The 27,713-nt window shown below is 42.7% G+C and overlaps 2 protein-coding genes across 2 annotated transcripts in view; one reads left to right on the top strand and one right to left on the bottom strand.

Annotated features, from left to right (window-relative positions):
- CFAP97 (cilia and flagella associated protein 97) overlaps positions 1-17,230 on the top strand; it is a 48,766-nt gene extending 31,536 nt beyond the window's left edge. Inside the window, exons 4-5 of the mRNA XM_014576240.3 lie at positions 9,604-9,754; positions 15,426-17,230. Coding sequence (XP_014431726.2) covers positions 9,604-9,754; positions 15,426-15,544 — 270 coding nt within the window. The 3' untranslated portion in view covers positions 15,545-17,230. The remainder of the gene's footprint in view (positions 1-9,603; positions 9,755-15,425) is intronic.
- Positions 16,702-25,790, bottom strand: SLC25A4 (solute carrier family 25 member 4). The gene is made up of 4 exons (XM_006128486.2): positions 25,566-25,790; positions 22,744-23,230; positions 22,027-22,167; positions 16,702-21,351 (listed from the first exon to the last, which is right to left on the bottom strand). Exons 1-4 carry the CDS (start codon positions 25,674-25,676, stop codon positions 21,194-21,196), a joined length of 897 nt encoding a protein of 298 aa, XP_006128548.1. The 5' UTR covers positions 25,677-25,790; the 3' UTR covers positions 16,702-21,193.
- Positions 25,791-27,713: the final 1,923 nt, after the last annotated feature.

Genomic DNA, 27,713 nt, shown 5'->3' with positions numbered 1-27,713 from the left:
GACCACATATACTGACCAATGAGGAGAAACAATATTGAAAAGTTGGCCATTAAGAGAGCATCATCCATTCTGAGTGCTGAATAAGACAGGGGGTATAGTGGTGGGGAAGGGGAAATAGTCTCTTAATCCATACATACAAGGAACCTGCATTATGTTTGCACAAGCAACCTTGATTCTGGTATTTCCTAGTTTGCTTGACTTTACAACCTTAAAAATGTTTCTTTTAACTTTTTTTGTGTGTGTGATGCATAGTTTTGAGTAGATTAGTAGTTTGCATGAAAATAAACTTTTGGGTGCCCATTTTGAGATACCTAGGACCAATTTTTTCAGCATTGTTAGTAGTATGTAGCATTTCAACTATTCCAAGCACAACTATCATTGACTTCAGTTTCAGCTGTGAGTGCTTGGCACGTAAGCAAATCAGACTGCAGGTCTCAAGTCAGACACCCTGAAATTGAGACACACGCAGTTAGTGATTACTTGTGAAAAGTTTGGTTTAAGTGACTTGCATAGTGTCCCTTAGTCATGTTTTGGCAGAGGCAAGAGTAGAATTCAGTTCTCCAAGTAGCATTCAGCTGCCTTAACCATAGAACCATCCCCTCTCTGCTTCATTCAGTACAAATCTTCCAGTTTCTGCAGTGGTCTTTCACAGTGTTCCCTCTATTTTTTCCATTCATGTTGCAGAATAAATTTTTGTTATGTGCACTGAGGTATATGCAGATGTGCATGACCCTGGTCAGAACCACTCTCTCATCTTTGGAAGTGATACCTTCCAGAACAGTTCTTATAATACTGATGGAGGGAGAGCAGTGCAGGGAAGCTTGTACTGCCACTGATTGTTGATACATAAGAATTCTTATTTCTGTAGCACAGTTAATGAACTCATAACTAAATTCAGTACAGTTAACCTCAGAGTTACAAACACCAGAATTACAAATTTTCAGTCTGGCCTGTCCCCCACCCCTCCAGGCCGTCAAGCATGGAGCAGCCCCACAATATGTCAGCTGCTCCAAGTGGCTCTCTGTGTCAGGGGAGGGAGGACAGAGGCTTCGTGTGTTGCCCTGCTCCCAGCACAATCTCTCAGTTCCTATTGACTGGCAACTGGCTAATTGGTGCTGAGAGATTGTGCTAGGGCTGGGGTCAGCGCATGAAGTGCCTCCCCTCATGTGTGGCACAGAGAGCCATATGGAGTAGTTGACCATTTTGAGTGGCATGGGGCTGCAGCAGGCAGGGAGCCTGCCTTAGGGGCTGATGGCTGGGATATGCCTATGTAAGCACCTCCCAGGCAGTTTGCCTCTGGCACTTCACCCCCTCCCACACCACAGCTCTCTGCCCCAGGTCACCACCTCCTCCTATCGCAGGTCAACGCATAAATCCTCTGCACACACCCCACTTACTCCCAGACCTTATACCCCCTTCTATAACCCTCCCTCAGGCCAAAATCCTCTCCAACACCCATACCTCCTTCCTGACTCTGCACCCCAGTCCCTTGCCGTAGGTCCCAGTCCCTTCCATCTAAATTCCTCCCCAGACCCCACATTCTCTCTTGCATCCCAGTGCCCTACCCTAAGCTCCCTTCTATACCCAACCTCCATCCCATACCTTCCATAGAAAAGTGTGGCCCTTGACCACTTACAAAAACTTGGAGTGGCCTCCCATCAAAGATTATTGCCCAGCACTGGTATATCGTCTGGATTTCTTGTAAAGCAATGCCGCGTTTACTAGAGAAGCAAGGTAAGTACTTTTATTCTCCTTTTCTGGTAGATAGTGTTGGAAAGCTAGCTGAAGACACAGTTCTGAAGATGTATTTTATGAAGGAAAGTTAGATTGCTGATGCACAAGAAGGAGACATGCCTGGCTGTTGAAGGCATCCTAGAAATACACAAGGTCAGGAGGCGTAGACAAAGGATCATTAGAGAGGCGCATCCAAAATGTGGTATGCAAGAAGATAGGAACTGAGACGTAGGGAGGATCCATGTGAGTAGAGCCCTGAAGGTAAGGATGAAGAGCTTGAACTTTGCTAAGGAACAGATAGGAAACTAGTGAAATGACTTGATGTGATTGAAATGACAGGGTTAGAAGATGATTTTAGCAGCAACATTTTGGGGAGGCTGGAAAGGGAAAAGATGTCAAAAAGAAGGCTGTAAATTTTAAGGTTTTTGTTTCAGTGTTTGTTGTGGTGATTACATATACAGGGCAGCAAGAACAGTACTGAGATTGCTGTTAACTCACTAGCCCCAATTTGTCTGAAGGAAAAAGATCAACAGAATGCAATTGCGAAGTGTCCTGGAATGTGGAATGCCACAGGTACTCCAAAACTGAGCTGCAGTCAGAAGCTCAGAGGCTGTGGTAAATGGGAATACTTCCTAGGGCAATGGTTTTCAAACTATGGGTCGCGTCCCAGTACTGGGTAGTGAAATGTCAGGTACTGAGACTTGTTGCTGCAGTGTGATCAGGTGACCAATGAGGATGCTAAGGCAGGCTACCTACCTCTCCTGGCACAGCAGACTATACTGCACCCTAGAAGCAGCTGGCTACAGGCCCGGTTCCTAGGTGTGGGGAGAGCGCACAGGGATCTGCACACTGTCCCTGCCCTAGCTCTGCACTCCCATTGGCTGGGAACCTGCTGCTGGCTGTTTCTGCTTAGCACCCTCACTGCACCACTGACCCGAGGCCCTAGCTCTGATATCTCTCTCTCTCACACACACACACACACACACACACACACACACACACACACACACCCCTCCCTCCTACATCCCAAAGCTCTCATCTTCAGTCGTACTCTGGCGCTCACACTGTAGTCAGATTATGTTGTATCATGAGCATCAACAATTTTCTTCAATTGGATTGAGAAAAAACGTTTGAAAACCATTGTCTTAGGGCTTTGTTTTTCATGAGTGTTTTACTAAAATAAAATATTTAGGATTTCCTTTAATCTGGTAAAGTAGTAAATGTTGCACCTTGGTTCAGTGATGTGGTGGGAGCCTCGAGGGTTAAAGCCGATTACCCAGTGAAAACTACTGGATGATGGTGTAAAACAAATGATCTTTATTAAGTGGAATGATTCTTTTATCAAAACCAACAACTAGCAAATGGTTTTTTAAACTAGCAATTGCCCAGTGCTTTTACAGGAGGGGAAAACTGAACCAAACTGCACTTAACTGATTACAAACTTTGTGATTATAATTCGATTATATTAAATCACTATCTCTAATTCGCTCAAAGCAGTGCAGCATGCAAGCAAAAATACAAAAACAAAGCCAATATAATGATGATAAAAACTCTATCCACAGCCAGCCCCTCTATGGTAATTTTAGGGCAGCTGGTGGAGTTAGTCATAAATCTACCTTTACAACTTAACAACTCCTGGGTTTCTATTTCTAACACTTATACTTGGCCTAAATACAACACCACTACACAACACAAGATTATACAATTTACACAGTGTGGTTAATAGAACTCAGTTACACTCTACAGAATTACACAGTGAAATTAACATGATTCAATTATTAACTAAACCAATAACTAATATATTTAAGCAATACTTACATATCCAGCAACGATAACAGCGTAAAGACACACTAGAACTCAGGGCATGCTGAGGACTCGCGCACCTCTATCTTTGACTCGAAGGGTGGGGAGGCAGCCTCAGGGTGATCAATCCTTCAGCCCGGCAAAAAAGACACGTGCCCTCAACACTTGGAACCTCTCTGAACAAAGGGGTCGAGGGCCTTTTATAACATAACCTGATATCCGGTACCTTATTAGGATTTGTTCCCTGGCCGGGCCTGATAGGCTAGTAATGAGGTAATGTGCAGTATTGCCCTATAGGATTTTTCATGATGCCCGTCTGATGGCCCCGTGGACAGTGCCGGGTGTGGGCATGGTCAGTGTGCATGGCAGTTGCGTCTTATCTCCCTATGCCTACCTTCAAGGACCGGTCAAGAGAGTCTTAACTATCTCTTGCAGCTGTGTTCTATCTTTTCATGCTCACCTCCCTGTTCTTAGATGCCTATAAGGTTAAATTCCATTCACAGAAAGCTGCATTGTGCGCTTACAAGTTATGCTTTCTCAGAGTGTGTCAGCGGCCTACATTTTCTGTGAGGGGGGGCCTTTGTGTGGCAGAATGGGCAATGCGCGCACAAGGCCATGGTCAAAAGGACCTGCTCTGTGACAGTAAAAACCTACATCAAAGGCAATCTTGTGATAGGAGTCCATCTAGCCCAAGGTAAGGTTTAGCTCCAGGCAGGAGTTTTCATAATTAGAAATCTTGTCACATGGAAAAGATGATGTAACTTTTTTTCACTTGGGAAGAATATCAGGTTCTTTGATTCAGGGCCATAAGCATTGCAGGGCAGCCACCCACGGCACAAAGCCATGGGGATGGAAGATGGAGTAAAGAAATGCAGATATGGGAGTAGGGGTTGCAAATATGCTTGCTTGTGCTAAGTCTAAAAGGGGCTGTTTGGATAGTTGCACAGGTGTGCGTATTGGCATGGCACTAGTAACAGTGCCAATCACATGAAGTAGGATAACTGTGATTAAGGCTCCATGTTTCGCAGAGGTCAGAGATTCCATGACTTTCTGTGACTTCTGCAGCAGCTGGTATGCCTGGCTTTGGGGCCACTTGAGCAGCTCGGGCAATCCACAGGCTAGGCCCACTGGCAACTGCTGGGGCAATCACAGGCTCCTCCATCTCCAGCACCAGGAGCTTAGGGAGGGGCATCAGCTCAGGACTGGGGGAGGCAGCACTTGGAGCTAGGAACTGGGGTCGACACTATCCGGGAGATGGGTAGGGAATCAATCCACAACTCCCCTCATCCCATTCCCAGGCTGTCTCTCATGAGTATCCATGGTGCCCCCCAAACCATCACTTGGGGCCCTCAAGGTTTCCCCAGTGAGTCTCTCACACTCCCCAAGTTTTAGTCAGGGGTGCATAGTAAAAGTCACTGACAGGTCACAGGCCATGCAATTTTGTTTACTACCAGTGACCTGTCCTTGAATTTTACTGAAAATACTCGTGATTAAATCTTAGTGTTATCTATGGTTTATTTAAATAGTATGCTCCTGGGGGATGACTATGGTTTTGTTCAGTCTATGTACAGTGTCTGCTGAGCACAATAAGGTCCACGACCGGGACTCATAGGTGCTACAATAATAATCATTACAGGCTGGCTAGATACACTGAAGCTAGAGAAGGTACTGAACATTGACTCCTTGTGATATTCAAACTGTGTCCTTTTCGCTTATGCTGCTGCTTATCTTTTTAGCTTTCTTTCATGGATCCTATTCACAAAAATGAGTAAAGTTCCATTAAAAAAATCTGTCTTAGATGAAAGAGCTTTAGAGTTTGTCAGTTATTTACAACTAACTGACAAGTACAGAACCAATTAATGCCACTGTAACAACAGAAGAAAATTAGAAAGTAGTCCATGCAGAAGGAGCAAAAAGAATCTGTCCTCAAATGCACTGTTATGTATTAGATCTCTGCTCTGCATAGCAATGGTGTGGTTCTAATAAGAATGAAATTAGAGAAGTCATAATATAAATACACTTGAACAGCTGTTGAGGCACAACGGTCAGCTGTTTGGTGTTCAGTGGATGGTGAAACTGAAGCCTATGCAGATCCAAAGAGCAACATAAAACAAGGGAAAGTAGCGGCTTAACCTTTCCTCTAAAATGAAATGTATGGAGCTATATACTCAATTTTACTTACGAGTTCTCTCTTCCCCCGCTCTGGAATGGCTTCAGAAAAACATATACTGAATTTTTGAAAAAATAAAGTACCTACACTAGTTTTAGTGCTCACTTACTGTGCTGGAAGTTGAATTAATGCCATTCATTTTAAGCCACTAAACAGCACCAATCTTTTATACTGCTTCTGGTTTGTATGTTTGTTTGGTTGGTTGGTTTTTTCCATGTGTCCGTGATCTAGTACTTGCTTCAGCTTTTTACAGTTTGTGCTTTAGAAATTCTCCAGAAATCTTTAGACTTTAATCTTTCTAAAGGGAAGAATCTTACTCATCAATGTAAGGCTTGGTGAACAGGAAGATGCAGTAATGCTGGGGGGTTACAGAATTTGTACTTGTATGTTTTCTTTTATGTTAAATTCAGTACTTGAAATCTTAATTTTACATGGTAAAGGAGAGGAAAAAATTCTGATTTATAATCTTCTCAGGTCACTTGCCTCCTGGACTGGCATAGGCTGAGACCGTAACAGATATACTGCATTCCCATTCTTTTTCAGTGAGGAGCAGAAAGCAGAGTGGTGCCCTGATTTGCTGAATACTTACCTAATTTTGTTGACATAAATTGATTTAGCTTCTAAAGTCCATCTTAGCTAAAATGATGCGAGCTGCAATACAAGTTCTTTAGAGTGTTGCTGGTGTATTTTAAAATGAGGAAGGTAAAGGACTTCTTTTTTATCTCAAATCTTAATCATTCCAATAAAAGCTTATTTTGTAGGGCTTGATCCTAAACCATTGACATGAATAGTAAAACTCCCATTTGACTTCAAAGGTATGGGATCAGAGTCATAGAAACTAAAGGGCAAGGAAGCAGTAAGAATAGTGATGGAATTATTCTGTGAACACTTTATGATAGCGTGTTACTTAAATTCAGTTAATATTTTCTTTAACACACTATCTTAAAGTGTTCACTGAATTCTTACTTCTTCCTTGCCCTTTAGTTTCTATGGCTCTGATCAGCAATTCAAAATTACTGTGTGAAATTATTTAGTAAGGGGCTAGAAGGCTTACACTATTAGTGATAAAATATAAGGAGTCTGATAGTTCTTCATTCAGTATGTCAGGATAGCTATTAAAATGTGGAGTGGGTTCATTTACATATTCAGTAGACTGCTGTCCAGACTACAAAACTCCAGCTACAAATAGTGTGGGATAATGCCCCTTGATGAAATTCTCAGCAGAGAGTAAAGATTGAGATGAAGGTTACCCTCTCATCTCTTAAAGTAGGATCTTTTATGGCAGTATAGAATCTGCCACTACCACTTCAAAATCTGTATCTGATCCTCAATAAATAATAAACTTAATATTTCCAATTGTATTAATCTGGCTTCATTTTAATTTCTTAATTGTGGAAAATGTATATTTTAACATTGTTGGCTTTTTTCCTTCAGGAATAGGTGTTCCAAATCTGTCTGTATCTATACATAAAAATGTAATCAAATTTTTATGCATCAAATGCACATGTTAAAAACAAACCTAGATGCTTTCTTTTAACTCTTTAGTGTGTGCATATCCTGTAGATAAACCATCATTATAAAGTATAAGGCATACTTGAAGTTAACGTGATGTTCCTAGTATGTAAATTTACATTCCAATCATAAGGTCTTTGTATGACTCTGTCAGGGTCATGAGGGATGGCCAGCAGCCTGGGACTATGTCCCTATACCTAACCAGATAGCAGGCAGCCAATAGAAATGCAGGTAGGAATTTCAAACCGGGACAAACGAATTTTTGGTTTTTCCCTCCTTTGTCCTGGAGCAATTTCTCTCCAGATACTGAGGTGTCTCTCCCTCTCTCGCCCTCTCTCTCCCTCCTTCCCTCCCTCCCTCCCTCCCTCCCTCCAAGAAAAGACTCTTCACTATCTGTAAGTAGGGTGAAGTTTAGATAAATCAGTTAGGTTTTATTGTTTTATGGTTTGGGAATGGGAATCTGATGTCTGTGCATTTAGAAATGGGTTTTCCTCTCCTTTGTAACTAAGTTTTGGCCTCTGGGAGTCCCCCATAAGTATAATAATTGGTGACTTTTCCATCTAGTCGTCATGCTTGTAACAGGAGTATTGTTGTGATGATAAAAGTTATTTCTTTTTTATTAACCTGGTATTCGTTCAGTTCTGTGTCCTGGAAAACCTGTCTGTGGGATCTGCGTGCCTCTGACTAGGGGATAGCAGCCATAGACTGCAGTTTGTATTTTCTCTTTTCTTTTTCAGTCTCTTTGGGGAAAAGAGCTTGGGGTATCCTGGGATTGGTTTCAAGAATCCACCCCTGTTTGTGGGTTCAAAAGCACTTGATGGTGGCAGTGGATTTTTATCCCCAAAAATCTAGGTTTTTAGGATGGGGGGGGGGGGAGTTTTATACCAAAGCCTGGAAAGATAAGGTTTTGGAGTACTTTTGCGGGCCTCCACTTCTGCATTCATTGTGCCAGAGTGGGGAATCAGCCTTGACAGACTCGCAGCACATATCCCTTTTAACAGAAGAATATCATCAGTTCATTAGATTAGCTTGCCTGTTTAGTCTAATTAAATGTTTTGAGAATTTAGAGTTTAACATTTCAGAATTAGTGAATGATCAATTTATAATTCCTGTAATAGATAAACATTATGCATTTCTGTAAGAGATGGTGATAAAATCATACGTACTAAGTTGTAGCTAACATTTAGAGACTAGTCTAATATTTCATGATGTTTTGCAATTGGTGCTAAGCAGGAGCTATTTCTAGCCAAAGTCCTTCCTTTGACTTTTGCTTACCTATGTGTTTGATGATGAACAGACTGGCACTTGATGCAAACATGTGACATACTACCCATAAGCCACAACTACTTGTCCTTTTTCTCTTGTACTTTCTCAATGCACATTTCCAAGTTCCCATATACAAACTGTATGTTCATAGACTTAGGGTATGTCTACACTACCCTCCTAATTCGAAATAGGAGGGTAATGTAGGCATACCGCAATTGCAAATGAAGCCCGGGATTTGAATTTCCCGGGCTTCGTTTGCATAAAGCCGGCCAGCGCCATTTTTAAATGCCGGCAGTTCGAACCCCGTGCCGCGCAGCTACACGCGGCACGGAGTAGCTAGTTCGGATTAGGCTTCTAATCCAAACTAGCTGTACTCCTCGTGGAATGAGGAGTACAGCTAGTTCGGATTAGGAAGCCTAATCCGAACTAGCTACTCCGTGCCGCGTGTAGCCGCGCGGCACGGGGTTCGAACTGCCGGCATTTAAAAATGGCGCCGGCCGGCTTTATGCAAACGAAGCCCGGGAAATTCAAATCCCGGGCTTCATTTGCAATTGCAGTATGCCTACATTACCCTCCTATTTCGAATTAGGAGGGTAGTGTAGACATACCCTTATTGAACTTAGACTGACACAGCTGACGTTCCATGACTGCTGCATGGCTTTCTGTGCCACTCCCTGGAAAACTAGTTTGAAACAACCACATTCTTTTTACTTCCCCCATTCAGTGATAGATTTCTTTAGTTTTGTTTTTGACCAAAAAAAGGCAAATACAGTATAATACTGTTAATAAAATACAATTAACTTAAATTTCTATATAGACACACAATTTGTATTATGGAAAATCGAATAAACAAAATAGTATGCAGTGAAAAACATAATTTAAGAACTTAAAATAAATGTACTATTTGAATTTAATAAATGCTTAACAGAATAGTAAGGGGGGGGGGGAATGGACCCAAGAGTAGATAACATTGGATCCCTTCACTGATAATTAACTGTATTGAGTGTAAACTTACACATCACACTTGGGTTGTGGGGTGATATGATTTATAGGAAGATCAATTATTTGTGAATATTTTCTTTATAGCGTCTTTAATCAAAATTGTTTTTTAAATTCAGGCTCTTCTAAAGAGACTGGAAGCAGTGAAGCCAACAGTTGGCATGAAGCGTTCTGAACAGTTGATGGACTATCAGCGCCATATGGGGTATCTAAGTTCTTCACCATCCACGAGACGAGGAAAGTCTGCTTTAAGCCAGCTGAGCTCTTCAAGTAAGTGCACCTGGTATTTTCATATGCTTGTATTTGTGTTCATTATACTTTATTTTTGCATACAGAGCTGCTTTTTCTCTCTTGTTCCAATGGAAGAATCTTCAGTAGTCTTTGTTAAGCAATACAAAATTTTCTTAGTATATAAAAATAAATGAACTATGTACTATTAGGATGATTACTCTTAACCAGATCTAATTTCTAATAACGCATACTGTTAAACATTCTGCATTAGCAAGATTGTTTCCAACATACAGTAGAACACCAGAATTATGAACTAACTTGTCAACTGCACATCTCATTTGGAAATGTAAGTAAGCAATTGTACAGCAGCAGAAACCAAAAAGAGGCAAATACAGTACAATACTGTTAAACATAACCTACTAAAAAAAAAAAGGAAAACAGCATTTTTCTTTCGCATAGTGACATTTCAAAGCTATATAAAATCAATGATCCTTTATAAACTCTTGAAAGAACAACCATGTTTTGTTCAGAGATAAAAACATTTCAGAATTACAAACAACCACCATTCCTGAAGTGTTTGTAACTGAGTTTCTGTTGTATTCTTGAATGGTTTGCCCAGACTACAGGCAGTCCCCGGGTTACGTACAAGATAGGGACTGTAGGTTTGTACTTAAGTTGAATTTGTACTTAAGTCGGAACTGGCAGCCAGATTCAGTCGCTGCTGAAACTGACCAGAGGCTGACTACAGGAAGCCCGAGGCAGAGTTTCTCTGCCCCGGGCTTCCTGGAAACAGCTGCTGATCAGTTTCAACAGCAGCTGAACCTGGACACCTGGGACAGAGCAGCTGGGGCGCTGCTGGGTAGGTCTCTGCAGCACCGCACCTCAGCGCTGCGGGGACCAACCCAGCAGCACCCCAGGTGTCCCCAAATCAGCTGCTGCTGAAACTGATCAGCGGCTGATTCCAGGAAGCCCAGAGCAGTGTGTAATATATATGTATGCTATGTTTCCACTTTATATATATATATAAAAAATATGAGATGAGAATCAGACATGCCAACTCTCTCAAATTAATTTCAAGAGATATATTTTAATTAAATTAATTAAGCCTTATGATCTTACGATAGGCCTCTCAGATGTTAGGGGCGATTTTTGGGGGGTGAGGAACTTGGCCATAGCTGGAGAAAATAATCCTGATATTTAACAGTTCTGTCCTAAGGTCATGAATCAGCATTAATAATTTAACTTAGAAATTGCTGCCAGCCTGCTGTGCCTTCTGTCAGCTCACCCAGGGCTGACAGTGGGAGCCCCTCCTCACAAGGCCCCCACAAGAAGAAGTGCCTGCTGTCAGATGGAATCAGCTGAGGCTCTTGCTGTCAGATTCCAGTGGGTGGGGCTCCCACTGTCAGCCAGAAGTGTGACCTTAGAACACTTTAAAGGGTCAGAAACAAAAGAGAAATAGAAAACCTGTATTTCATTGTCTTTAAAAATATCTTTCATTATTTTATCTTATGGTTTTTTGTGGGTCTGACACATGATTTTTCCAGTAGTGAGGGTTGGCAACATTGGTTATGCTGGAATTATGACTAGGTCTGCTCAGGTTTTGAATACAGATGAAGAAGGGTTGACCAGAGACAGTGGGATTGCAATTTACATGTGCAATAAACAACCATGGAAGATCAGATGGTTGGGGGTCAGCAGGTCTGTTCCAGCTTAGTTGTCAGGCAAAGACAATAAAGGCACAATCGCATACCAGATAAACAAAGCTGTCACACTAAGAAGTTGGGGGGAGAGACAGCTTGGTGTACTCCCAACAGAGAAGAGGAACTTTATCTGAACTATGAAGAGAGATGATGGCTGAACTTCAAGTGATAAGAAACTGAACTGATTGCATACAATATTACTGTATTATAAAAGTCTATCAAGTAAGGTCTTTTCTGAAAATGTATGGCACATTGTTAATTGTGAAATATATGATTCAACACTGTAATAGTTATGGATATTCATTAATATTAGGCTGTATAATCTGCCCAGACAGGCAGAAATGTTAACACCAAGTAAACATGGTGGAATCAAATACAATGGAAGATCCATTTTCACTGAAATGACCCAAAGGGATGGGAAGCCCATCTTTGGCACCCATCACTAAACATACACACAGAAACAGTTCTCATGAGCTGAAAAAGATAGGTTGGGTCCTTCAACCAAGGAGTTGGAGTCTCTGGAAACAGAATTTAGGTGAGCAACCTGCTTACACAGAGATCTTTCACCTAAGATGACAAGGGAATCCAGCATGTTATACTTGTTCAGAAAGTTGATGCTGTGAGGGAAAACTAGCCATTGGTGGGAAGAAGAATGACTAACAGAAACCATCTTGAATAAAGCCTGTTGTGACAGGGTGCTGTCACTGAAGACCTCTTGGAGTTGTTCCCCAGTGTGCTGATTATTCCACTAACACTTGCCTTCTTGCTCTCTTGGGCTCCGCACCATCCTGTCCTGCTTGACAAGATTTTCTGGTTTTCCCCCAGACAAGGCACAGAGTTGAGGTAACTGCCACTCTCCTCCCCCTTCCAAAGAGCAATGCAGACAATGAACCACTTCAGCTTTAGGAGAATGCAGTTTTTGAGCACAGCACCCAGGAAACCAACCCCCAAGAGGGAAAAAACAAAAAACATCTCTTTGTGTGAGAATTTTACTCGAAGAAAGCTCTTGAGGATGTTTGCCCTCTTTATCAATGAAAGAGAGAATATGCACACTGATTGTCTCCTCTCCCCCACACCCCAACCTTCACAGGGCCAGGTAACAATTATTTACACTGGGCTTGATAGTAAACAAATGTGTTTTTATTAAGTACAAACAGTAGGATTTAAGTGGTTGCAAGTGAAAACACACAGGTCAAATTAAGTTACTATAAAATTCAAAGAAAAAGCATAGCTAGTTCTCATATACAGGCAGTCCCCGGGTTACGTACAAGATAGGGACTGTAGGTTTGTTCTTAAGTTGAATCTGTATGTAAGTCGGAACTGGCGTCCAGATTCAGCCGCTGCTGAAACTGACCGCCAGTTCTGACTTACATACAGATTCAACTTAAGAACCCCAAGCTTCCCCAAGTCAGCTGCTGCTGAAACTGATGAGCGCTGATTCCAGGAAGCCTGGGGCAGAGCAACTCTGCCTCGGGCTTCCTGTAGTCAGCGCTGGTCAGTTTCAGCAGCGGCTGACTTGGGGACGCCTGGGGCAGAGCAGCTGGGGTGCTGCTGGGTTGCTCCAGTAGCACCGCTCCTCGGCGCTACTGGAGCAACCTAGCAGCACCCCAGCTGCTCTGCCCCAGGCGTCCTGATTCAGCCACTGCTGAAACTGACCAGCAGCGGCTGAATCAGGACCTGGGGCAGAGCAGCTGGGGTGCTGCCGGGTTGGTCCAGTAGTGCCCAGAGCGGGTGCTGCAGGACCAATCCGCAGCGCCCCAGCTGCTCTGCTCCAGGGTCCAAAACAAAAGCCTGGTCTGCTGGGGTGGGGGGCACACTATCCGCGCCCCCCCCCCAGCAGACCAGGGACACGGGGAGCAGAGCGGCAGCGGGGTGCCGCGCCTCTGAGGCTTTGCTCTGGCAAAGTCTCAGAGGCGCGGGACCCCCCCACCCCCCCCCGCGGCTGCGGCTTCAGTCCCGGTGCCTGTGGTCTGCTGGGGACGGTCCCCAGCAGACCACAGGCACCGGGACTCAAGCGGCAGCAGCGGGCGGGTTCCCGCGCTTCTGAGGCTTTGCTCTGGCAAAGCCTCAGAAGCGCGGGAACCCGCCCGGTGCCCCTGGTCTGCTGGAGACGGTCTCCAGCAGACGAGGGGCACCGGAGCAGCTTACGAACGGGGCTTTCTCGTCCCGGAGCTCGCAGGTAGCAATCCGCTACCTCGACCTCCGGGGCGAGAAAGCCCCGTTCGTAAGTGCGGATCCGACATAAGTCGGATCCGCGTAAGTCGGGTACTGCCTGTACTAAAACATATTACATACAAACTTACTGAAAAGCCTGTTCCTATCTCAGGCAAGCCTTCAAGTAAAAAAAAATTCTTTTTTTCTGACTTTGGGTTTCCCCCAGGTTTTTTTTGGGGGGGGGGGAGGGGGGGAGTGCCACGCCAACCGAGGGACTGATAGCTTCTCACTGTTTTTATAGACTTTTCCCTGGACAGGAATCTTTTGTTCTACATCTCCCTCCTTCCCACCCCCCTTCCATGGAAAATACCTGGTCAAACTAGTATCCCAGTACAAGATGGTATGGTCACATGTCTTCCTAGGACCAGTCACTGTTTTTTACTTAGAGGACAAAAACAACTGTTCACAAGTCATTAACCTGGTCACCCAGTCATTAAGGCTTCTGGAGCATCATTGATGGCTCTCATTTGCACACACAAAATCATAAACAATTTCATGCTTCATATATCTAATTTTATGTACAAGAATTATACATGCCCTCAAAATAAGATGTTACAATCTGCATTAAAATTGACAAGTTACATGAGGTATTTTGTCCAAAGCATCTTCAAGTTATACATATTCATAAGCAAATTCCATAAAGGGTGTGGGGAGGAGGGGAATTGTCACACCTTCTTCTTGGTAGATTGTTTTAGATTCTCTAGAAGTGTATTTTATTCAACTCTTTCTTTCTTTCTTTCTTTCTTTCTTTCTTTCTTTCTTTCTTTTACTTGATCTCACATATTTTGTTAACTTTTTTCATTTGTACCATAAACTAATGCAGTGCTGTGTTGAAAGGGTTTATTTGCCCAAATTGTGTTGTTAAGATGTGATGTAATTTTGTCTCTTCACAAGAGCAATGAATCTTCTGAGAATGTTAAGTATCAGGTAATTGACTAATTGATGCATTTTTGCATTGACTATTCGATTAGTTGATAGCGCACCTCCGTCTTTGAAGTGTATCAGAAGTCCTAGGGCTATTGCTACACTTCAAAGGCGAAAGCGCCGAAGCCCGGGGTCAGCTGGGCACTCCCCTACCAACCCTGGGCTCCATACGACATTACCACTTTGAAACCCTGTGAGGAGCCTGATGCTGGGCTCCCAACAGCATTCAAAGTGGCAGCACTACACAGAACAGCTGACTCCAGGCTCCATGTGGCACTGCCACTTTGCTCCTCCCTTCTTCTCCCCCCTCCCCTTGCTGCCTCTGATAGAGGCAGCAAGTGGGGGAGACGACCAATCGACTGTCCTATAAGCATTTGCTTATCGGATAGTCGACTATTCATTCACCTCCCTAGAATCTTATTTCTCTGAGCTATCCAGGAGAGGGCTGGACACTTCAGAGCACGTGGTTTTGAGGAAATTTGGTACTGGGAGTACATTGGGGTCTTATTTTTGCAGACTGTACCTAAGGCTAGTGGAAGTCAGACTGGGGTTGTAAAGAGGCTGCTGGGTCAGAACAGCTGAACCAGGGCTGTCTAGCACACAGATGCTATGGGTGTGACCTGCATGCTGGTAGGCTAATTGTGAACAGCCCAGGTTGGAAGCTCCAGCAGTAAAGCATTGTGAGGCACCCATGTTTACAGACCAGATAGTGACACAATCTTCATTGGTCTAGATTGTCCCCCAAACTATAGAATAATGACAGCCATTTTTGTTAATATGGGGGGACAGGAAGCAATAGGACTTCCTACTGATCCAAGCATCCAAGATAACAGAATAATTTGTTAATAAATGTTTTCCTTGTACTCTAATAGGAGGAGCTTCAAGAACATCCAGTGCAGTCAGTCGTAGGACTGAGAGACCAGTTTCTGATGCATCTAGTGGGGCATTACGGAGACCTAAGCCCACTAATGTTCGTGCTGCTTGGTTATAAGTTACTTGTACTCTGCCCAGAGTTCTTACTTGATCGCCAGACTTCTATTTCTTTTGCTTTTGTAGATATCTCTGTGCAAAAGTATTGTCATCTTCATTGTTTGCTGATTAAAGTGCATTGTGGTGTAATTTCTTGTAAATCGGTTTTAAATGGACAATTTCACTTGAATCAGTGTTTCCTGTGAGGATGTATTTGACAAAGAGATGGGAAAATTGAAATTGCAAAGGATTTGCATTTACAAAGCACAAATGAAGTTCACACGTATGAAGGATGGAATTGCTGTGCTTTGGATCCAAGATGTAAAAATTACAGTTTAATTTTTTAAATTGCAATAAACGTTCAAGCATGTACTTAGATCATAAACGGTTCTAATTTTTCATGGTTGTTTGGTCTTCAGAACTTCTAAGTCATGCAATAATGGCTCAGCATTTTCTTTTTACTACAGTTTGTGCAAATGTTTTCAATAAAATGTAGATCTATATGTTCTATTTATTGATACAGTAAGTATATAAATATCTGAATTTATAGTGCTGCAACATATCCATTCTGGTTGCACAGCAGTAGCACTTTTCATATGAGCGAACTAAAATATTGAGGTTGTAGGAAGTGTCTTGTTCTCCAACTATGGCAGATCATTCTAGCTGAATAAAGCGGTGTTCATTCTGGTGTGAAATTGTCTTTCCCTGACTTAAGGGAACATAAGGAAAAAACATACCATGGTGGGTGGAAACGTGTGTTCGATAGGAGAATAAATTTGAAGTGAAATTCTAATGTGAGGTCCAATAAAAACAGAAAATTCAACTACTCCTCAAACTTGGTTAATAGCCATTGCCTTTAGTGATGACACTACTCTGCCCTCACTAACTGGTGGGAACAGTCATGGAGCTGTAAGACAAATTCAGTAGAATAACATCCAAGTTTTGAGAGAGATTATCAACCAAAATTAGAAAAGAGGACAAAGTAGAATATAAGGATACATCTTAAGTTGTGCTTCTTGAGCTTATATTTTAATGTTGTGTTTTATACTAGGTCTTTTAAGTGGGTGAAGACCAACCATGGCATGAGTTTTGAGTTACATAGTGTAAGATTTTATGGAAGTGATAATGGAAAGCTACTGCAACAAGCTTTTTGGTCACTGGCTGTGGGATTTTCTTTGATGATGAGCATGAACTATGATCCATTAACCATAGTTACTGTTGTACCTTTGCTTGTTGTCCTGCCTCCTTTCTTTCAGAAATTCTGGGGATCTTTGTGTTAAATAAGAAAACATTTTGTTAAATAGTATTGAGATCTACAACTACAAAAGTCAGATCCATTTTCTCCTCCCGTGTTTAGCACAACGGCATAAGTTTCTAAATATTTAATGTGTTACACTTGACAAAAGATCATCCAGTTTCTTTGGTCCTCTTTAATAACTTGACTGAACGATATGAGTTAAAGCAGCTTCACCTCTGAATCTGATGACTTTTGTGGATTAAATTTTTATATACGTGAGAATGTATTAGTAGTTTTTAACTTTAAACAGTGGTACGGCAAATAACTATCATTGAAATTGTTCTTTTTGTGACTGTAATGTGTTCCTTGGATAGTACTGCTGGAATTATTTGTATAAATATGCTGATTAAAAATTATTCACCATTGAAAGTGTTTTTGAATGAGCCAAATAAACTAAAATATCAAAGGTCACATATTAAGCACTTTTGAGTGTTCATATAACAATTATTTTCTCTTAAACTAACAAAATGGACCTAGTTTAGTTGACCCCTCCTACCTCCCGCTAATATTTACTTTGGTATGTGGAATTTGTTAGTTTTGTATCACTCCTTTTGTAAATTGTAAGTAAAATATTTAAGATGAATTATCAGTGTTCATCATTGCATAAGATGCTTAGAGCATTTTGTGTTTATTATCCAACAACTGTAAAGGATGGTGGAAGAAACTGGCTGTTTGTCACCACTTAGTGAAGCAGGGGAGTGCAGACTTACATCCAACATAAGCTCTGGGATTCTCTCTCATGTATGGGTGATTGTTTTTTAAATCTGACTCATAATAGTTTGTCAAGTATCAGAGGGGTAGCCGTGTTAGTCTGAATCTGCAAAAGCGACGAGGAGTCCTGTGGCACCTTATAGACTAACTGCATGCATCTGACGAAGTGGGTCTTTGCCCACGAAAGCTTATGCTCCTACACTTCAGTTAGTCTATAAAGTGCCACAGGACTCCTCGTCGCTTTAATAGTTTGTCAGGTGCTTTAAATGTAATTCCCTTTTTGTCTTAAACTTTTTCCTCCTGATTTGCTCAGGAGGCAGCAATTCCTCTTCATATAAATCTCCTTTCCTTCTTGATGAAGGAAATTATATGTTCTGCTCAGACTTCTGAGATTGTTAGGATTTTTTTTTTTACTTGAAATGTTTAGCTATGAGCCAGACCTGTTGTCCTGGGTCATTAGTAGAAAATCCTCTCTCCTTGGTATTTATAGTAAAGTCCTCCTTTGAACTTTCAATTTATTTTCAGTGCTCTTTTACTGGTCTCTTCCATTTTATCTTAGAAAATTTCTCCATTTTCCTATTGGAAGAAGGCTGTTTTCCTCTTGAATTCTAATTTTCTTCATTCCTCCTAATAGTGACTAAAACACTAACACACATTTCCTGTCATGTTAAATTATTAAAGGTGAAATGTCTCAGACTAGTTTTTTCCTTTACACCTTTTTATATGTAGCTGGTGAGTATTGTAGTAAGTTTAGATTTTTTTTTCCTGTAAGGGTGGAGTATCTGAAACTCGAATTTTATGCACAGTTCATTTCTCATTCAACAGCAGACAAAACATTTTTTGGCTTGGCCTGTACAACTCTATCCCAAAATTTTGAACACTGACAACTAATAAAGACATACTTTTCTTCAAAAACTGAAGATGATCTGACCCTTTGGGAAACAAGTAGGGCTTATAACCTCTGACCAATTAAAATAGGCAAGTTATTTGAAAGCTGTCCTGTATTCACAAAATTGAAGTTTCAGTGGAGAATTTCATTTTAAATAATGTGGCCTCAGTTCTAGCTGTCAGTTGAAAAGTTTGAAAATAAGTGTAACCACTGCAACTAGTCCCCAACAGAAGGAGGGAGCCAGCTGGTTCTCCACTAGATCAAGGCCTTATTGCTATAGCTGGAAAATAGAAGGCAAAGGGAAGGCTACAGCTCAATCTACCTTTGGATGTTTAAATGGGTACTACAGGATTGGTTTAGTCATGATTGAGCGGAAGTGTCCCTCTGGTCTTTTAGCTTCACAGGCCAGATTTAGGAAGTGACTGGTTCTCCTGGGCATCACCCACTTTTGGAACTAAAGTGATATGGCATGATTAGTTGTAACTTCTGTCTGCTCTAAACTAAAGAGGCTAGTAGTAGCCATGGTGGACAGATTTGCAGCAGTAGTGAAGTGCAGGACTAATTTTTCTTTATAGATAAGGTCTATGGGAACAAGAAGAAAGCTGTATTTAATTTTGAATTTTAAGAAAGTTTAAGGTGGCTGACATTTGCAGGAATTTAAAATAAATGCCATCACACACAAACTAAGATAACTGAAAGATGAGGTTCAGTTCTGTTTTGCAGAACAGCAAAAAAAAAATCTCTATTCAAACAGAAGGATCACTAGTCATTCCTGCTGGTGCACCTGGCATTGGCCACTGTTGGAAGACAACTGGACTAGACTGACCTTTGGTCACAATTTAAAAAACCACACCATGCCGGTCCAGTGACAGACATTTGGATTATCAGTCCTATTTAAAAATACACCAAAAGCCTGAAGATTTGTAGAGCATTAGAAAGGTCAGATTCATTTTTGACATCTTACTCAAATATGCAGGAGCATTTGGCACAGATGCAGTTGGTGACTAAGCATCTGCCTTTCCTCCATTTTTCATTAGGGTTTATGGAAGCATAATGGGAAGGTGATTTACTCAAGGTCACAATGAGACCACTACTCTGATGTTTACCTCCAGCAGGGAAATGCCCAACTAACCCAGGTTATTTCCCCCCCCCCCCCAAAAAAAAAAACCACACACTTCACTATAACCCACTCTTAGTTCATGCATACCTGTTACAAGTGGAAGCAACTGTTATATGAACTTACATTCAAATTCACATTACATTGTATTTAACTTCCAGCTGTTAAGATGTGAAAAGTACTTGATTTGTATGTCAGTCTTTTTGTATTACAGTACTATGTAATTAAAGCCTCCATCTTGAAAGTCTAACTACTAGCTTGCTATATAGCAGACAGGACATTTAGATGACCTGAATGTGCAAGCATATACAGTTTTCAGGTACTAGTCCTTTCCAAATGCAGAACAGTTTCTCTCATTAGGCATACACCATATGAAGTGTAAATAACTTGCAATTAAGCACATATATGTTCAGGGATAACTTAGTGGCCAGATTCTTCCTCCACTACTTCTCATTTACCCTGAAGGAGTGTTAAAATTAGTTGAAAATAATTGAGAATTGTGTTTCAGGGTAACTGAGAAATTTATAGAACTTAAACTATAGCATGATTGCTATGGTGTTTAGGTCAATCATTCATTCCCCATACTAAAATAAGCTCTTAGTCTTAAAAGGACAAGTAATCAGTGTATTAGATCATTGTTACATTTATCATCACTCCATACTCAAGTACAGAATACTTATCACAACATGGATAATCTCGAAACAGTATCAGAAACAGGAGAGGTGAATTTGACTAATACACTGGTTTATTTAGTTTCAGTTGAATGGAACATTAAGAATCCTCAAAAGAAAGATCAATGTCTGTTGGAAGAAGATTGGCACTTAGTCTTAAACATAGTATTTCAGTCTTCTAGTGTTTTAGAATATTAGGAGGAATTGGACTCCACATTCAGGGAGGACTTATTCAGAGCAAGAGTAGTGAGAACATTTCCTGGTACTTACAGATAATCTAAGTATTTGTAAAGATGCTGTTTTACTTTAATCAGGTTTTTTAGAAGTCAAAGCTCGAGTGCTGGGTAGCAATCTGCTCCCAAAAAGGGGTGGGGCCTTGGTCAGTGCCACCCACATCATAGTGACCCATCTTCTCTCCCCTGCCCCTCTCCAGCCAGCCCATGGAGCCACCATGTGGTACTGGTAGTAATTTAAGGCTCTAGGGCTCCAACTGCTACAGTGGTGGCAGCAGCTGGGAGTTCTGGGCTCTGAGCTGCCAGGCCTCAAGGCAGTTGCATTCTCCCCCCACCCCAGTCATCCAATCTGGCAGGCTCATAGGGGAAGAATGCCCTTTATCCATGTGTTTTGAATGTCCTGGTGTTAAACTCAATGTCTACCCAACATAAATATGTACTTGAGATCCTTGACTGTTTTCTAAGTCTATAAATGTAACCTAGTTATGCATGTAGGCATCTAAATCTTTAAGAAATGTACTCTAGTCACAGGAATAAATAAGTGTCAAATATCACGTAATGGCTCCAGTAAGTGTGAGGACTTTTCAGACAAAATATAACTGATCCATTGGACAACCATTACACAGTTATGCATCTTTCTCTGAACTAGATGTGCCTCATGACAGCCATCTCTATTTCCAGAAGAAATACTATTGCCCATTAAACCACATTACACAGTTGCTCTAAATGACTGAACAGAATAGCTTTATTTCTTTAGACAAATTTCTTGATCTCATCGTACAATACTAATACAAAAGCACCGCCCATGCCTCTCAACACATTGGACCAGGCGCCTTTGAAGAAAGCTTTGGCTCCTTCATCTTTAGCTATCTTCTTCCAGCAATCAATTGTGCCCTTGTACATAATATCAGCTGTAGAGACAAGAAGGTGCACATTAGAAACTCTTGACTCATACAGGCAAGTCATATCAAAGTAGGCTCCCTAGAGAATTTCAGCTACAAATACATTTACTACACACACAGTTCTAGCAAAGTGCTTCATAGCAATCTGAGGCTACATCTACACTGCAGAGTTGGTGCAAAAATTCAGAGCCTCAAGTGTGTTGTGCAAGAAAAGTCAACCTCAAGTGTGTTGTGCAAGAAAATGTACCACAAATTGTTAGAACAGGGGTTTTTGCAGTATAGATATTCCTCTTTCTATGAGGAATAAGCCTTTTTGTGCAAGAGCTCTTGCACAAAAAGGTGTGTGGGGACAGAAAACACTGTTTTTGCACAAAACCCTGTATCAAAAGCACAGGTGCCTTGGCGGCCATTCTGTTAATGGCAATCAGAGCTTTGAGAGAGCGTCCATGAAGTCTAGACACTTGCACAAAAGTGCATTGCTTTTCCAATGCAATTCTGCAGTGTGGACACTCTTCCACAAGAAGCCTTTAGTGTAGACGTAACCTGAAAGACCAAATCAATAATAGTGATAAATTTGTTCCAATAAGTTTATAGAAGGTTTTCTGTAGCATCTATAAAATACTTCTATAAATATCTGCCAATAAGATCTCTGCTGCTATGACACTGAGTGAAGGCTGTTCTTACCTCCCTTTCGGCCAGATTGCATCATCATCCTACGTCGGACAGTGTCAAAAGGGTAAGACACCAGCCCTGCCACAGCGGTGACAGACTGGGCAATCATCCAGCTCACTATGATGTGCACGTTCTTGGGATCAGGCATCATACCTGTCATCAAGAGTAAATGAAGATTGGTATGGGGGGGGGGAGGAGGAAGGGAGAATCATTCCTACCCCAGACCTTATTCATGCACATGGCCTGATTGAGCCTTCTTCCTCCTCCCTCCCCCCCTCAAAAAGCCACTCAATTCCTTCAGCTACATCTTGTGCAGAGCCATGTAGTCTTCATTCAGAACAGCCAGCAGCCATTTTTAAAGAGTCAATCAAGAGATAGTTATGGTTCTATGCTCTAAAAGCTGTTTCATTCTGCTTTAGTGCAGTTCTGTAAGAAGAGGATTGAGCATGGTTATAACCTAAAAAGAACGCACTAGAGAGGATGTTAAGTTAGACTTATCAGGAGATCTGCATTTGAAAAACGAATCCAACAGTGATGCAAGGGATCAACCAAAACAGATGGGACAATTTCAGAAGTGTGCTAACATTTATAATCTATTGTATACATTTAAAACAAAGCTGCCAGTTAGCTAAGTCCCTAGAGCCAATGCCAGTAAAAGAGCACTGAAGCAGGCACTCCTTATATTTGTGGGATTCTCTTTAAGTTATCACTGCTCCTTCCTCCATTTACCTTTGGCTGTGTCATAGACCCCAAAATAGGCTGCTCTGTAGATAATGATGCCTTGGACTGACACGTTGAATCCTTGGTAGAGCCCCCGGAGGCCATCAGATTTGAAGATCTTGCTGATGCAGTTACCCAGCCCTGTGAACTGCCTCTCATTCAGCCCTTTGCCCACATCAGCAGCCAGCCTGGTCCTGGCAAAATCCAGAGGGTAAACGAAGCAGAGGGAGGTGGCTCCTGCAGCACCTCCAGACGCCAGGTTCCCAGCAAAGTAGCGCCAGAACTGCTTGTGCCTGTCCACCCCCCCCAGAAAGATCTGCTTGTACTTGTCCTTGAAAGCAAAGTTGAGGGCCTGGGTGGGGAAGTAACGGATGACATTGGCCAAGTTGCCCCTCCAGAAGGAAATGATGCCCTGTTCCTTGGGGATCCTCACCACACAGTCAATGATCCCCTTGTACTGCTTCTCGACTGTGATCTGTTGGCTGGCATGCTGGACCTGTCAGGCGAGAGAAAGACAAAGACAAGATTGATACATTGTGCAAAGTAATTGTTGCAAACAGACCCCAATTGGTTAAAGTGAAGAAATAGAATAGGATAGTAAGTCAGAAAAATATCATAAGTACCACTATATAAACCAATGGTATGCCCACACCTTGAATACCACATGCAATTCTGACTGCTTCAGCTCAGAAGAGATTAGAATTGGAAAAGGTACAGAAAAAAGGCAACAAATTAAGAGTGCAGAACAGCTCCTGTATGAGTAAAGATTAGAGACTGGTGCTGTTCAGTTTGGCAGAGAGATGCCAGGGGGATAGGATAGTCTATAAATTCATGAATGGTATGGAGAAGGAGTAACATAGTGCTGCTTAACCCTTCATCTAGTACAAGTACTGGGGTCACCCAATAAACAAGAGGCATCTGGTTTTAAAAAGTGACTACAACTAAGGAAGAGCTACCTCTCAGTCAACCTGTGGAATTCTTAGCCTTCACAACATCTTTCGCAACAAGTATAACTGGTTAAAAAAAAAACAGATCAATGAATGAATAGGACCATCAATGACTATTCACCAAGCTGGTTAGGGACATAACCTTGCTTTTGGTGTCCCTAGGTAGGATTGGCAGAAAGTAGGACTGGACAAGGCATAGATCACTTGAAAGTTGCCCTGTTCTAGTCATTCCCATTGTGGAATCTGGCATCAGCAACGGTCAGAAGACTAAGGTTTGGGTTAGATGGACCAGTGGTCTGAACCAGATCAGCCATTCTTGCTTCTCCCCATGAGATGTAATTAAATATACATCTCATGGGGAGAAAAAATATACATGGAGCCATCTCATAACTTTACAATTCAACGTAAGAGCCTCTACCTGTTTTACACAAACTTAAACCCAGTTTCCTTGGGTTTAGTAATGAGGAAACTGAGCATTTGCAGGGATATCCTGAAACTATCACCACACCTAGGGAAATAAGGTGTGCTGGAATCATTGGCAAAGTGAGGGGTGCTGAAAACCATTGAACCAAACTGTAAATCCTGTATGTAATAGAAACCACTTGAGGCACATGGGTGCCTAGCACCCCTACTTCCAGAACCTATGGGGGAAGTACTTTCCTTGCTGAAAGTCAAGATTTTTCCCTTGCAGATTGAATACTTACTGTTTGATTTCTATAGCTCACATTCCCAAGTGAGGACAAAAATAAGGCAATGTTGCTGGAACAATTTTTATAGTTAGAGTCCTGATGATGAAAAAACCCTGCATTTGAGCAGCAGTACCCCAAGCACCACTAGTTCCAGCATCCCTGCACTAGTGACACATGAAACTATTTCTGTCTTCAACAGTGTGTTAAGTCTGTAATGTAAAAAACAAACAAACTAGTAGTCCTATGTGGGCACCTTAGAGATTAACAAGTGTATTTAATCACAGCTATTAGACGAGACAGCCAGCTTTGTGCCTCTGTTCTAGCTGGCTAGACCCAATCACTGAATGAAAGCTGGGATCTTAAAACTGACCCCTACTCACCAGCAGACACAGATCAAGACTCTAGGGTTCCACCAAAAAGCTTATCCAACGGCATAGAAGTGTTTTAAACTCATACAAGTGCTTGCTTTACAGTTTCACTTTTCAAGTCAGGTAACAAGTGGGCTCTTAGCATGTTTGGGCCACCAGTCTTGTAGTCAGCACAAAAGCCCCTAGAAACAATGCTGACCACTGAAGCTTAATTTGTAACAGGCTCAAGCAACTTAGCAATTTTTTTTTTTACTTTCATAAGTGACGGGGCCAGCTGCCAAGGCTATGAACTGCCAAGCCTAGAGGCGCGGGGGCTCAGCCCGGACACAAACGAGGCAGGGATCTGAGCCACTTCTCCCCAGTGCAGAGAGTCCCGACTATAAACAGAGTCAAGGGAAAGGAGCTGGGCTGCTCTTGCGTAACCAACGCTCCCGAAGCTAGTTGCCATATTTAGGCACTTCCAGCTGGCGCCCACTTCACACTATTCCTGCGGCCGCACCGCTCGCCAGCCAAACTTCACGCTCCCCTCCAGGGAAGGCAGACTCTTTGCAAGCGCCCAGGGAAACAAACAGAGTCTGTACAAATGACCACACCGTGAACCGACCCTCAACATGCCCCCTGCCTTTCCAGGGCTCCCCGTTAGCGCTGCTCGCTGGGCAGCGCCGCACCGCGACTGAGGAGCGGCACCTGTTGCTCCAATGCCCACTCGCAGGGGAAGAGCCCGCAGCGCTCACAGCCGAGCGAGCGAGCCAGCCGCGCGCTCTAGCGACGAGCCAAGGCGAGCGGGCAGTGCACAGGGGCTCGGCTGATTCCCGGCCCGTCTTTACCTGCAGCAGCAATTTCACTCGTTCTATGGGGGCCACAGCTGTCTTGGAAATAGCCGCAGCAACACCGCCCGCCAGGAAGTCCACCAGGAAGCTGACGACTGGGTTACTCATGTCGGATCTCAGGCAAACAGACCCCCCAAGAGCTCCTGGCAAAAGCAGCTGCTGCGCGCTCCTCCCCCACACAGCTGCCCCCGGCCTGTTGCAGCGCGCTTCAAATGGGATAGCGCCGCTCCCCTAACTACTTATACCCCCTGCTTCTCGCGATAAGAGGAGGGTCCCCCCGGGGCACACGCATTGGCTAGGAACCCCCCAGTCATCAGAGGGCATGGGGGCAAAGCCGCCATGCTGCTCCACAGAGGCCGCCCGGGCGGTGAGGCTGCCCTGTGCTAGGGACGTTTAAAGGGCAAATTAAAGTTATCTGCTCCCTGCTGGAGAACGCTATGTCAGAGCATGTGCCTGCTGTATTAATAGCACTGCGGAGACGCGGGACAGGACTGGGGGAGGTTGCGAGCATACTTCGGAGGGTTTGCGTTCGCAGCCCGCGCTGGGAACCCACGAGGAATAAGAGAAAGATCAAACGGGACTTAGATAAAAGCTTATCGCAAGCCAGTGTTTTAACTGCTGTTCTAGTCTGTAGCAAGGCACAAGCACACTGGGCATCTGATTGATAGCGGGACACAAACCACACCAACACATCGGGGTGTATGGATATTTGATAAAACAAGGCAAAGAGATAGAATGAGGCTCGCCGCCTTGCTGTGAGTTGAAGATTTGCGTTAGAGCTTTTTAAGTGGAGGACAAAGGTTTTTTTTTTACGATTGAACACATTGCTTAAAGTCTTAAAGGTCTGACAGATTGTTGAAAATACTAACATATTATCCCTAATCCTAGATTTCCTGACGAGGAGAGGCACTTTTTTCTGCCACTGCCAGTGTCCTCACTGTACCCAGTCTCTTTAAGGACAGATTCTGCATGAGACAGGCGAAGGCAGAACGGGCTAAGTAGGGTCACTTACATGAAAGGGAGGGTTGAGGGGGCTCTAGGGATCACGTGCCCTGGGAAATTCAAGAGCATGAGCCGAACCAAATGTTAAACAGCAGAACCATTTGTAATAACACTATGTGTGCATTCAGTGCCTAATTCTTAACTAATTTTTCTGTTCCTCACTGTCCCATCTCTTCCATCCATAAAATGTCACTAATATTTTCCGAATCTCTTGCATGACTTGTCTGTTTAGACCCTGATCCCACAAAGGTTTGAACACTGAAATCATTGGGACTACTTGTGCTTGTAATATTTAGTAGGTGTTTTTTTCAGGATGGAGAACCTTAGATTGTAAATACTGCACATAGACTGTGGAGTACCTAATGCAATGGGACATGAGTTTCAACTGGGACTTGCAATACAAATAATAATAATTGGTGGAATTGACTTTCACATTAATTTGGCAACTAACAGACTGATCTTCCCTACAAAGTGATATTCTCTGAATGCAAATCAAATTCCTCTCACTACTGAAACATCTGAGCACCTGTGGCTCATCCCCCTTCCTCTTGCCCCATGTACAGTGTTAAGAAAACTAAACTACTACATTATGTGCCAGAGACAGAGAATAAAAGAGAGGTGCATCGAGGCTGCTGCAATGTCAGGGAAATTATTAAGTGAGATCTACCTAGATAATCCTGGTAATTTACCTGGCCCCACATACTACAAAAGAAGGTGGAAAAGTCTCCAAGGCCACTGCCAATCTGACCTGGGGAACTACAGCTTCCTAACCCCAAATCTGACCCCAGCAGGCAAATGTAAACCAGCACTTGAGAGAGAATGCTCAGTGCCACTTGTGCTCTTTGCCCCATTTCCCATCTCTGGATGGGGCCACCTCTGATGCTTCAGACTAAATAGATAAAAAGTCTCCTCTCAATACATTTGGGGGAAAATCCCTTCCTGTCTCCTGCCGTGGAAGGCTGAAACCCTAAGAAGTTAATACCATCACTAACTGGAGCATGTGCAGCAACACATCAGAAGGTAAAGATGGCTCTTTTCACAGGTATACATTCTAGGATATTTCTGAGACCTTTGACTCCAAACAAAACCACTTCTCTGAAGCTTTTAGTATCCTACCCACCATTGGTCTCCAACTGGACAGTT

Source organism: Pelodiscus sinensis, chromosome 5 (assembly GCF_049634645.1).
Source record: "Pelodiscus sinensis isolate JC-2024 chromosome 5, ASM4963464v1, whole genome shotgun sequence".
In the NCBI taxonomy this organism is placed as follows: domain Eukaryota; kingdom Metazoa; phylum Chordata; order Testudines; family Trionychidae; genus Pelodiscus; species Pelodiscus sinensis.
The sequence above is the reverse complement of the archived record's forward strand: the minus strand, read 5'-3'. Positions and strand labels throughout refer to the sequence as shown.

Coding starts and splice junctions, on each gene's coding strand:
- SLC25A4 (XM_006128486.2), bottom strand. CDS start 25,676: ATGAGTAACCCAGTCGTCAGCTTCCTGGTGGACTTCCTGGCGGGCGGT. Junction 22,168..22,743: donor GGTCTATGACACAGCCAAAG/GTAAATGGAGGA, acceptor TCTTGATGACAG/GTATGATGCCTGATCCCAAG. Junction 21,352..22,026: donor GCAATCTGGCCGAAAGGGAG/GTAAGAACAGCC, acceptor TTGTCTCTACAG/CTGATATTATGTACAAGGGC.